A 12,433-nucleotide genomic window follows, 5' to 3' on the forward strand; every position below is an offset into this window, starting at 1 on the left:
CAAATGTTAAAGGGGAGCAAGGGCTTGGGTTTTATTCCCAAAGCCAAAAGCTTTTCAGACATTCCTGAGAAGCATCTCGAAAATGGGAGGACTAGCACCAGTAACTGTATCCTATGATCTGAAGGTCCTCTGCAAACCACGAAAACTCCCCAAACTTCTTGTTAGTCTGGAACACAGTGTGAAGTGATGGTACAAACATATCTTGATGCATGCGCATATAATGTATCTAATTGAGTCTCATTTCACTGTACACCATTGCAGGCCACGGGCATGCTATTTCCTGTGGCAGTGCAGGTAGGAGAGGCCACAGCAGCACTTGGAGCTTTGCAGAGGTGCTGTTTGTCCTCCAGGTAGCATAGATGTATGTTTGGGAGGTTGGTAAGGTAAGAGTTGGGCCAAGACAAGCACTCCAGGATTTAGACCTTGATCTACAGGAAGACTTAGAAGGGAATCTGGCTCCCCTCACAAAACAACTTTTGATTTTTTTTCTCTTGGCAAGAGCTTCCCTTTGTCTCCAGATATATTGATCTCATGCCTGTTCCAGCTGTGACTCCATAGCCATGCTTAAGAGCCTTCCAAGCCTGGCCTTCAATAACAAACTTCCTCATAAAACAGAAGGGCTTCATGTGTCATATATACCAGACAGCTGAGAGAAGCATGCGCATGAATGCCAGAGAAATGCCACGTTTGCTTTGTGCTGTCCATCTTTTACAAAGGAGCTGCTACAAGCAGGTTATAAGCACCAACAGTGCAATTTTGTGCCTAGTGTTTCTCTCCTATGCTTGCAGCAATGGGTGGCTGTTAACCTCTAGAGTGAGAGGGTTTTCTCCATGCTGTTTAGACAGTCAAAATGCACCAGGGAAATACGGAGGGGCTCCACCCGGCCTGTGCTATCACCCTGTTGGGAGACGTATTTGCAGATCCCTCCTATCTGTTGTGGTGCAGTAGAATACAGTATCATCACACATACGTTCCTGTAGCCTATGGTATTAGGTCTAAGTACCCCTCAGTAGCTGGGTGGCATAAATCAGAGGGGTCCTGTGTCATTGTGCCTTTCTCTAGCACAGATTTTCCTGTTTCCTTAATTTGTGCATCCCCACCTCTAGTTACGTGACTCCTGACTGTGGAGGTAGTTTGTCCCACGCTGACACAGGTGTCTGTGTTGCAGTGAGCTGGAGGAGGGTCTTGCGTCTGGAGAAGGCTGCCAATGCTGTAAGTGCTGGGGCATCCTGCCCTTCACTGGTCTGCAGGGATTTTTGCCTGAATAAGGACTGTAGGATTTGGCATTTGCTTTATACCTCTTCAAAATGATTTCTTACGGAAACAATTTGGCTGAAACAGACATGAGCTGAGGCCAAGTGCTGGACCACCCAGGCCACTGCCCTAATCCACTGTGGCACATTTTTACATTCCCACAACATAGAATTAAATAAATAAGAAACAGACCAGAATGTGAGAAACAAAAAAGAAGGCACGAACTGCTGGAAACTTGCCAGAGAATCTATTGATTCAGTAGGATAAACGCAGATCTTGATTGGAATAGTAGGTAGGGATCCCATTACTTTATGGGGTCCTTTAATACTTTGCTGTTAGCAGGCGAAGGTCATGAGAACATAATAATCTAGATTTAGAGAAAGAACCGTACTGTTGCAAATGCTGATGCCTCTAAGCACCAGCAGCAGAACAGCTCTGAAAGCAGGAAGAGGGGAAATCGGTTAAAAACAAATTGCTGTCTAGGATTGCCAAGGAGGAAGCAAAACTTCCCTGTGGCTCCAAAGGTCACCGGTGAGCTGGGGACCGCGCTCCCAGAGCAGAGCACGTGTGGGAGACGGGGCGGCAATTCTGCGGGGCACAAGGACATGAAGTGGAGCTGCAAAACCCGCTGGCAGCAACCACGGATATTTTGCAGGGTAGAGCTGTCTGCACAGAGGCAGGATTTTTTTCTTGAACATCTTCTTTACTTGTCTGTGTTTACTGCAGTATTGAGGGGGGAGGGGAGTGCTGATGAAAAGCCCAAGGGAAATCTTTTCATTTCCCTAAAAAGTAATTAAGATTTGGGCTTTAACAAGCGAGCTTTATTTGTTTTAAAACAACAAAACCAAATTATTTGCCTGGAAAAGAATATTTACTGAAAACTGTGGTGCGGCCAAAAATGAAAAAGAAACCTCCCCTCCCCTCCCCCCCCCTTTTTTTTTTTCCTCCCCCTCTTTTTACTAGAGCCTTTTTAAGGTTGAATGTATTTTTTAACCTGACAAATGTTACTGTAGGCTCTAATGCACATCTAAAACATGTCAGACTTGGCAGAGACAAGTAATTTTCATGCAGCCTGATCAATCCCTTCTCTAGAAGGCTCATCTGATGGGTGCTCGTGGCTGGTGACTGTGGGATAGTTTCTCTGAGTGGTTCCCCCCCACACCAGTTAGGCCAGTAACAACTGGGGACAATTGTGTCACACAATGGTGTGCTCCTCCTGCAATGGAGATGGGAACTTTGCTGCCACCACGCATGGTCCTGGTCCTTGAGTCATCCCTGCCTGCAGATGAAATCAGTTCAGGAACTAAGTAAATTTAGTGCAATCCTCTTAAATAATTCCGAGCTAAAACAAACACAGAACTGTTTTTAAGTTCATTTGGATTGTTTTAATCACAGGAAGCGTGTTCATGTGCAGAAGACCTTGCCTGTAAGAGGAAAGGCTATAGTAAATTATGCGAGGAGGTTCCTTTTCCTGCACTCCCAGCCTTGTTCCGAGGCACATGCACATGCCTGCAGAAATGTGATGTGGATTCAAGTAATGCCAACTCCTTCTGGGCTTGCAGCTCAGCTGAGCTTGCACAGACCTCAGTGAGAGAGGGATTTCATCACTGTCAGGAGAGGAGTCTGTGGCAGCGGGGGACGACGGCCCCCAGCTCCCAGCAGGTACCTGCCCCTGTGGCAATAAAGTCCTGCCCCAGACTGCTGCAGAAGGCAGAAGCTAGGCACCAGAGAGCAGTAAACAGGTCACGTCTTTCACACTTGATATGCCACCCCTGTTTAATCCTTCCCGCACCTCTTCCCATGTATTTTCTGTCCAAAAATTCCTGACTTCTTTTTTCTTCCCTTTCTGCCGTTGTTGGAATATGATTTAATCACAGCTAACTGCACTGGGGAGACAGATAGGCAGAAGTCATTTGCAATGGTGATGTACGTCTGTCTGTTAGCAGCCAACTTGGTGATAAATCGCTTCACTGGATGCTCAGGATGTTGGTTTGGTTTTGGGGTTGTTCTTCCCCTCCCTTTCTGTAGAAGAAAAGACGTGAAAGATATGAGCTGTGCTGAAAGCCATTTCCACACTCACGCCCGCTCCTCTGAACAGTTTGCAGCTGGGGGTGGGATACTCTTGTGTGCTGGTGAGTTCAAAATGCTGCAGTTTGCTAATGAATAAATACTGCAGGATTTCACAGTTGCTTTCCATGCTCCAGGGCAGACGGGAACATATTCAGTCTGTTAGAAGTGTTCAGAGGATCTTTAGGCCATGAAAGAGGGGGAATGTTGTCTCAAGTAGCAATTTCTTGCACAGCTGCACAGGTTTGCAGCACAAGTGGATCTGTTGGTTGTGCTGTTCGGTGGCAGATGAACTGGAGTGGGAGGGACTCAAGCAGCCTTTGGACACACTTCTGCACAGTTGGGTCTTAAGTTTTGTGGGGAAGCATTGAGTTTTTTTCCAGCTTTGTCTTGTCAGTCTAATTTAGGCTGGAAACGTTTTTGCTCTATATTAATTTTTTTAAATGTATTTCAGTCAGAGGAGCAGATTTGTGCTAGATTTGGCCTGTGGTGTCTGTGAACATCTTGCGCAACAGTGACCGATGCAAATACGCAGAGTGCAGTTCAGCTTGGTTATTTAGGCCTGTGTGCGAGGCTTTTGAAAACAGTGCAAGGAGGAGAGGACAAATTTGCTTTCACATGCACATAACTGTCCTTTGTTATTCTAAAATGTGGTTCTGGCAAACAGCAGCCACGCTCTTGTTCAGATGGCAGGAAAAGTGAGGATATTCCAGGGCTGACGTGGAACAGTGCCCAAGCAGGAGCATACTGTCCTGGTTTAGGAGTAAGCATTTGATTTGAGGGTGGGATTAGGTGTCATGGTGATGCTGGGCTTAGAGGCACGAGATCTCTTCCAGTCCTGCATCCCCCCTGCACAGCCTGATCCAAAGCTTGCTGAAGCAACTGGAAAGATATCCCCCTTACTGCAATGTCTTGCATCAGACCCTAAGCATCTGTGCTGCCACTGGGTGCCTGTGCAAATTAGAGTTATGAGTCAGGCAGAAAACTCATCCACTGTCTTCAGTAGATTTACCTCTGCAATGCTGCTGTAATTAATATTTCCTCCTGTTTGCAACAGACTGCCTTCTGCTAAAGAATGAGCTTTGTCTTCATGTCTTCTATCATGTGCCCTTGATCTGGAGGCACAACTGCCTGTGCAGTTTCCTAGCCCAGGCCAGCTGAAACGGTTTGGGTTAGCTACAACATTAGAAGTTTTATTTTGGAGTGTTCATTTGTTGTATTTTAGGGGGGGGGGGGGGGGTGTCCACATTCTAGGTCATATTGACTAAATTGGGATAAGGACTGATTTATAACTTAAACGGACCATGTGCCAGGGGTTTTCCATACTCTCCAGAGCACTGGTGTTGCTGGACTTCACGTAGCTGAGCATGATGGGGGACTGATAGGCAGGCTGTGCGCTCCATGCTTTGGTGCCCCGAGGAAAATGGGGACCCTGGTAAACCTGCTGTCAACAGATTGCAAGTGCTTTAGGGGTGGTGGCAGGTCCTGTGTAGGTGTGTGGACAGCCTTGGGCACAACTGTGCCACCCACCTCTCACTCTCTCATGGCGTTATTGCAGGTCTGTTAAAGCTTTGGTGCCTAGAGGTGTGTGACTGAGCATCTTGGGTTGTGTTTAAAAATAGCAAAGCTTGATCTTTCACTCCAAAAAGCTGCAAGCAGAGGGAGGCAAATGAAGGCTCCCAAATTTACTGCCTTCAAAATCTTGTAGTTGTATAAGCCAGCCTTAACTATTGCCTTGTATCACACCAGCCTCCTTCACTTCCTTGCCAAGATCTGTGTTACCAAAGCTCAAAGCACTTTGCAAGAGAGTATCAGTCCTGAACTTCACCCGTGTGAACACTGCATGTGTAAAATGCTGGTAATTGTCACAGCTAAATAGTCTGGGTGAATCCTGGTTGTTTCTGGGATAGTAACTACCAGATAGTGATGATCTCTGACCTGTGACCAGGGACCAAGTGGGACCTAGGTTTATTCAGGCTGGCTTGGTCCTTGATATCTTCAGGAATTCATAATCCGCTGGGTTTATAGCAGTGGGAGCTTTATGGCTCTGCAAGTCAGACCCCTCGCCTCTTCTTAGCTGTGTCCTCAGGCTGTCTGTGATGATGGTCACTGTAAGCAATGTTCCCCACTGGGCCAAGAGGCATTTCTCGACATCCCAGCCCCACAGTGTTAACACCAAGCTACCATTCCTCTGCTTTTCATACTGGTTTTGTAGTTTTCTAATCTAATCATATGGAAGGCGATGTGTTTTCTCCACTCCTGGGAGCTTGCCATAGACATTTCAGCAGGTTTTTGGGTCAGGGTTTTTTTTGGCTAGCTGTTCCCACCTGCATGGGACTGGTGGGTTACACATACAAAGCAAGGTGCAGGACTATCCAGCCAGGCTCTTGACAAAACCATCACAAGGTCTAAAGGTCCAACCTTCACGTGCCGTCTGTATAAGACGCATCGTCACCATGCTAGCATGCAGGCTAGAAATTCAAGTCAAAGCAACATAGGCTTAAGCCATCAAAACTGTCATTGAACAAGGAAAGAAGGGGGAGCAGGGGGGAGTCATGAACTTGGTGTTGTTTCTTGGGCTGCAGAAGCCATGAAGGGAAGAAACCATCCAAGAAAAGACAAACTGGCATCTCTAAAGCAGAACGCTCTGATTTTGGCATTTGCTTTAAAAATCAAGACGTCTTTGAAGACTTTTATTGTTTAAAACCTAAAAACAAGGCAAGAATTGCAGTGCAAAATGCAACCAGCAAGTAATCAGTGACTGTCACTTATCTGGGGGGGGGGGGGGGGGGTTTATGCCTTAATCAGTGCAAAACACTCAAATCTGGGGCTGCCAGCCTGTGCTGCGCAGAGCAGATGGGACCTGACCGATGCTCATTGCTGCCACGGAGGGCCCTCAGGTGTGTGCAGAGAAGGTGGCAGCCCAGGCACGTTGTTTTGGCTGCCGGCAGCTCACCCCTCTTGCTCCTTCTCCTCGAGGCTCTCGGACAGCTGCATGGAAGACGAGTTGCTCACACAACGGCGAAGCGGCAACGGCGTTCAATCTCTGGAGGCGGCAATGCGATCCACCTGCAAAAAGGACAGGCAGCCATAAAAAGAACAGCCCTTTGAGAAGGGAGGTGCGGCTGTGCTTTGACACCAGCTGTGGTAAGGAGTGCTGATCTGGCACCTAGAAACGGGGGCACTGCTGTGGACAGCCGGTGGCTCAGCCCAGTCAACCACAGCAAAAGTAGCATGGGGTTTGAAAAACCTTGGAGATAAGGGTATCTGCTTTCTGTGGTGTTAATTCTGGGCTTAAACAAAGGAGGACTTTGTGAGTGCAGGATAACAATCCAGACAATGGGATTACTCACTGTAACTGAGATACTACAGGAAAAACTCAGCATGATGGGGGGGTTAATCCTTACTCTCCAGGGACATGTGATGTAGCGTAGCTCCGCTGCTTTTTCTTGCCTATCTGTTAATGACTACAGAGACTAGTACTACCTCCTCTGCACCGTTGGGACCATGGTGGGAGCTTGCAAATAGCTGTGCAGCCCTAGCGGGGAGTCAGGTGTTTGTGGATTGGAGATTGTATTTTTGGGACACTGAGATACAGTTACTGTTGAAACATGTTGGGCAGGCTGGAAACCGGGTCATTTGCTCCAAGTCCAGCACTGAAACTGGCCTGGTCTTGGCTGCTGTTTCTCTGAGAAACAACTTTGCAGTGCGCCTCTGGTAGAGCTGTGGCTCTGAAGGGACCAAGAGTCTGGGGCGTGAACTCCCAAACTCATTTGGGGGAACGCAGATGTCGACAGTGTAATTAGCAGTGTCAGCTTCAGGCTCTGTGCCAGGTTGGGTGCTGCTTTGAAACTACCTGGGGGTCACGCTGGACCCCTCGCTTTGGGCTTTTCTACCTGTTTCCGTTCTGGGAAGCAGCATCCACCCAGGCTACGTGGTCTTAGGAGCAGCTGTAGTTCTTCCTCTATTTTTTCCAGCTATAGAATAATGGCAGATATTTCCCTTTGGAACAGGACTTTATATAGTGCTTTCCATAGTCACTGAAACAAGCAGAAAATGTCAAAGAACACAGCATTCCCAGGCTGGTGAGCCCTTGTCCCAGCTGAATGTTTCCCTGCTTGTTCCTACTGATGAGAAAAGTGTTTCCTAGCTGAAGTTTCCACAGTGTTAAAGCCCACGTCTTGCTGCAGTTCTCTTTTTTTCCTATGCTAATAGCAACCACCCACATGTACTCAAGAACAGTTTTTCTCGGAGCTGTGACCAGTGTACCTCCAGTTATCCACAACCCCCTGGCTGCTGGCCTGCTACAAACCAGCTGGTTGCATCCAGCTGGTGCATTAAATTGAAGACAGCTACAAATAAATTACTTGCTTTATTGCTTTTCCATGTAGGCATTGGCCACAATGCCACTTGGACACGTGGTAACCCAGATGGGAGGGGTAGAGTGTTGAGATACAGAACACTTCTTAGAGAGATGAGACAGATTTTAAGCTGCAATGGATTTAGGAGCAGGTTTGAGCTCTTGCTTTGTCTCGCCTGCTGACCAGGAGCCATGCCTTCCTTTCAGTGGCACCTTATGCTGCACAAAGTGGCATCTAGTGACTGAACAACAACCTTCAAATCTAGATTAGGAGGGGAAAGGACAGGTGTCCTTTTCTGGATCCAGCAGTGTCGGGAGGAGAGACGATTGCCCCCAGGCCTCTGCCTCCTTCCCCCTTCAGGGGGTACAGTCCTCCGGCTTCACCAAGGTGAGACGCAGCCTGCAGGCACTCTCTAAACCCATTCCTGCCCTCTCTCAGCTAGGCTAGCAAAGCCCAGGATGAAGCTTGGGACTGTGACAAGCCCTTGTTCCTGGCTGGCAGCACCTGGAGGGGGATGAGGGGCAGATGGCTTCAGTCCCTGCTGATCCCTACCCCAACTCTTGTGTCCGGCAGCAAAAATTCCCTCCTAATCCCAGCTGCTCTGCTTGCAAGCAGGTGCCTTTCTGGGTTAGCTCATGTCAGCCTCAAGACCCACTTGGCCCCTGACTTACTTGGATGCAGTCCTGCAGGGACAGTCCTCGAAGCAATTAATTCATCCTACATTTTAAGCCCTGTCATGAGCCCTTCCTGAAGGCCATCTGCCAGTTATGCTAAGGGAGGTGATGTGGCTGTTCTTTAGGCTCCAGCCCGACCTATAGAGAGGAAGGGGATGAGGACTACCGTTTTCCTTTAGCAACAGGATCAGCGAGGGTGTAATACACATTCACCAGGTCACAGAAACCTGTGACTCCTCACAGTGTGGCTCTGTGGGAGTTTTTCCTGTGTGTGTAATTCCCAGCTTTGTGCAACTCTGAAATGCCCCCTAAATTCCAACTGGCAATGGCTGGCGGCACAGGCTGGATGTTACATTACCAGGGAGGTCGCCCTCTGAATATGAACGTACTGTCTTGGCATGGGGCACGTGTGTCTTGAGTTTTCCCAAGGAGGACCAGTTGGGACTGTTTGGTTAGAAGAGAATTTTAATTTTCAGCAGTGTTTCTGGCTGGGCTTGGAAAAGCATGTCTTCTGGAGGATAGGAGATGCTGCAAAAAATGCAAGAAGGAATGTAAATCCCTGCCACAGTTTACAGCAGAGCAGTCCAGCTGGTGACTACAGGGGCCATTCGGTCTGTTCTGGTAGTGCTCTTGCACCGGTCGTGTGGTGGGGCTGCAGGTGCTGGAGAGGATGTTTTGTAGCTCAAGCTGGGTTTTCCCAGTGCAGGTGTGCCAGTAGCCATATGCTGATAGCCCCGAAGGGTGGTTTTAGTTATGAAACCAACTTCCAGGCACATCCTCAGGGTTTGCCAATGCCACACGATTCATCCTGTGCAGGCAGGCAGTGTCTTGCCCAGTATTGGGTGCTAGAAGGCACCTGCTTGTGAGCTTGAGGAAGGCTTGTTCAAGTGGCAACTGGCATCAGAAGGGAGGAGAGGCAGTGTCTCCTTCCTAGCGATGACTCACTGGTGCGTGTGGTACCACCAAAGTGGAGAGGCTGCTGGCACGTGCTGTCCTCTGCAGCACTCTTGTGTCCCATGCCCTGCTCTGCTGGGGGTGCGGAGATCTGTCGAGGCAGAGCTGGCACGTCTGCTGCCAGCCTGCACCGGCCAGGAGGTTCCCACACATCCCCTGCCCCTGGACACACGCTCTCATCTAGCGCAGATTAATTCTGGGCAGAGACGGAAATGAGAGGAGCGGGGAGGTTTTGCCTGCATCCTGTGCAGGTTTGCCGATTGTTCTGCTTAGCAGGAGCTAAGCATCGCTTCAGTACAGCCAAGGTGTGGGGTTTGTCTGTGCAGGGTAATTTGCTGCTTAATAAGTTTCTTTGGGTGCCGTCCTACCACTCAGGCTGAGCCGGCTGGGCCTGCCGTGCTGCCGCCTGTCCTGCACATGGTCCGAATGTATCTCCCGATGCACAGGAGCCCTTGGGAGCCTAATTGGCTCTTAGCTCTTGAGCTGTGGTGGTATTGTGAGCGTCTCCAGTGTGTCTGGGCTCACCGCCGCTTTTAGGGATCCTGTGTTAAAGTAATGCTGCTACTCGCTGTCCAGACACAGGCTAGCAGCTTGTTTGTTTAAACTTGTTTCCATAGGAATTTGTAAGGACCATGGGAACATATTTTATTTGACCTAAACAATAAAGAATGAGACTGAGGAGGGGGGAAGGAGTCCCATCATGTCTGATTTGTGGGTCTGATTTTCCTCTTAGGCTGGGTAACCTCTTAAGCATTGAATGGACCATCTTGGCAAGTCGGCTTGCTTTTTTTATTCTCCTTTGTTTTTTCAAATGCCTGCAATATATTCCAATCAGTTGATAAATGCATAGAAATAGGCCAGAAATAGCCTCTTTTTAAGCACACAGGCAGTTTTTGGGTCAGCTTGCAGTAGTTCAGAAACACTGCTTTCACGCCTGACTGGCGCTGAAGAAGCCAGATTGTCCAAGTGTGAGCATGGGCTGTGCCTCCGATAGTAGTGAATGATCTCGGCCCTCTGCAGTCTCTCTCTCTCTCTGCGTTTGTGCCACTAAAGCAGTACCTAAGGATTTGCTTTCTCGCTGCTTTGAAAAAGGACAGTGATGGTCTCCTATCTGATAAATGAAATGCATAAGGCCGCGCAGAGCAACGTGGGCTCCCGGGGTGCTGTTAGTCCTCTGATGGGAAGTTCAGGCAGCCTCAGGGGCAGCGTGGGCAGAGACTGCACAGGGAGTTGTAGCAGAGATGGGAGATGAAGCTGAGCTGTTGCAGCGTGTTGCTTGTTGGACCTTCCAAGCTGTAGGAGCTGGAAACGTGGCGAGCCACAAATAGCAGCAAGGAGATGCTGGAAGAGCAGCCCAGCCAAGAGGGTGGGTGAGCAATGGGGAAGGCAACTACTCAACAGTGGAACTGGCCAGGATGCCCCCCTGAGATGAAGTTCCATCCCCATACAGAGTTTTTTAATGTTTCCCAGGAAGTCCTGTCAGCTGTGACTAAAGCTAAGGCCCTTAAATCCTCCTTATTAGTACTCTGAATGCCAAGGAGTGTTGCTATGGCACTGCAGGGCGATGCTGTGGGGCTAGCGAAACCACCAGGAGCTCAGGACCCACAAGCTCAACAGTTCGGGCTGTCCACTTGGTAACGGTGTGCCGCCCTGAATGCTTTGTGCTCTCTGCTGCTGGTCTGTGTACAAAGGAGGGGTAGTTTGTTCACTCTATCTTCATGCCATCGTGATGATTGTGTCTGCCTTCTAATTTTTCCCCCCTAAGAAAGCAAATAGTTTTTACTTCTTTCTGAGCTGGTGTAAAGAATGGTCTCTTTTCTCAAATTAAGAAGTGCGGTCTGTGAGCACCAGCCTGCCCTGGGCAGCGGATCAGGCTAATGCGTAAGAATGGTTCCGCTGCTAGTCAGCGTTTCTGAGAAACTCCTGGTAACTGGGAGTCAATTTCACAGGCAAAACACCCCCTCCTCCTTCTGTCTACATCCAGTAAAAATGTTGCTGTGTACCATTTTCTTTCCAAACTTGTTAAGTGTCTAAAGGGGGTCTGGGGCAGGAATTCCTCATAGCATACCTATGGACTGCTGCTTCCCTATTGAGCATCTTACAGTGACCTGAGAACTGGGGTTTTTTTTTGGGGGGGGGGGGGGGGGCAGGTGGCAGTTCTCTGATCCCAGGTGCCACACGGGTGTTTTCTGTGCAAGCAGTTATTGTACAGGTCTACAGGTGTGCTCTGCAGTGGTGAAAAACAGTTTAACAGAGAGCAAAAGAATAAGGTGTTGAATAAACACTGTTCCCAGGGTCTTGGCTACACACAGTACTCCTGCAAGCAAGAGTGAGCACTGTTTTAGAGCAGAATAGGTAAATACAGGTAAATTAAAGAAATTTGCATGAATGCATATAGTCACCAGCTTGAGGCTTAGCACTGAAGCTGTGCTGAAGGCCAGTGTGCTGTGGGAGCGTGCGAAGGGTAAATGTCAGGAAGCAGGTTGCCCTAGAGGGGCCTAGGAGCACTTTGGAGCAGGCAATCCATTATAATTTATTCAAACCAAATGCTTATGCCCTTCTGTAAATCTCACTTAGCTTCTGGGAGCTTATTTATCTTCAAATACCATATTGTATGAAACGAACTCTATGTGGTATTGAAGAGTTTCTGTGCAAAGGGCCTGCAGGTCCTTTGCCCATTGTCTTGCTGCTTTCAGCTACATCAGGATTTAAGGAAATGGCTTTCTTGCAACCAGAGCTCAGGACCGACTTGCTAAGGACACTGGATGTGTCCCTTTGCATGTCTTCTCACTGCCATTTTTATTAGCTTCAATTAAATGTGCTGTATAATATGTGTGCTTAGATGGCCCGGATGGAGAAATGAGCAAATGAGAACCCTGTCTTGTAGTTACCTGTTAAGGATACAGCTCCCTTTCTCTTCAGAGTATAGTACTCGGAATGTATTAAAGAAATGGGGGTGCCCTGTTCCCTCCCTGGTGTGACTGGAAATGCAGCTGGCCCCGGACAGCAGCTGATGAGAATCTCGACTCTCTGCTTTGCGGTGCATAGACTGAGAACGAGTGCCTTGTGCTAAATGAGGGGCCAAGCGTGGTGCAGCAGCCCTGGAGTCACTTTGGGAAGATT

At 48.6% G+C, this 12,433-nt stretch overlaps 1 protein-coding gene across 1 annotated transcript in view; it reads right to left on the reverse strand.

Annotated features, from left to right (window-relative positions):
- Positions 1 to 5,945: 5,945 nt before the first annotated feature.
- Positions 5,946 to 12,433, reverse strand: part of GFPT1 (glutamine--fructose-6-phosphate transaminase 1) — a 46,516-nt gene continuing 40,028 nt past the window's right edge. Inside the window, exon 19 of the mRNA XM_049830569.1 lies at positions 5,946 to 6,390. Coding sequence (XP_049686526.1) covers positions 6,361 to 6,390 — 30 coding nt within the window. The 3' untranslated portion in view covers positions 5,946 to 6,360. The remainder of the gene's footprint in view (positions 6,391 to 12,433) is intronic.

Source organism: Accipiter gentilis, chromosome 28 (assembly GCF_929443795.1).
Source record: "Accipiter gentilis chromosome 28, bAccGen1.1, whole genome shotgun sequence".
Taxonomy (NCBI): domain Eukaryota; kingdom Metazoa; phylum Chordata; class Aves; order Accipitriformes; family Accipitridae; genus Astur; species Astur gentilis.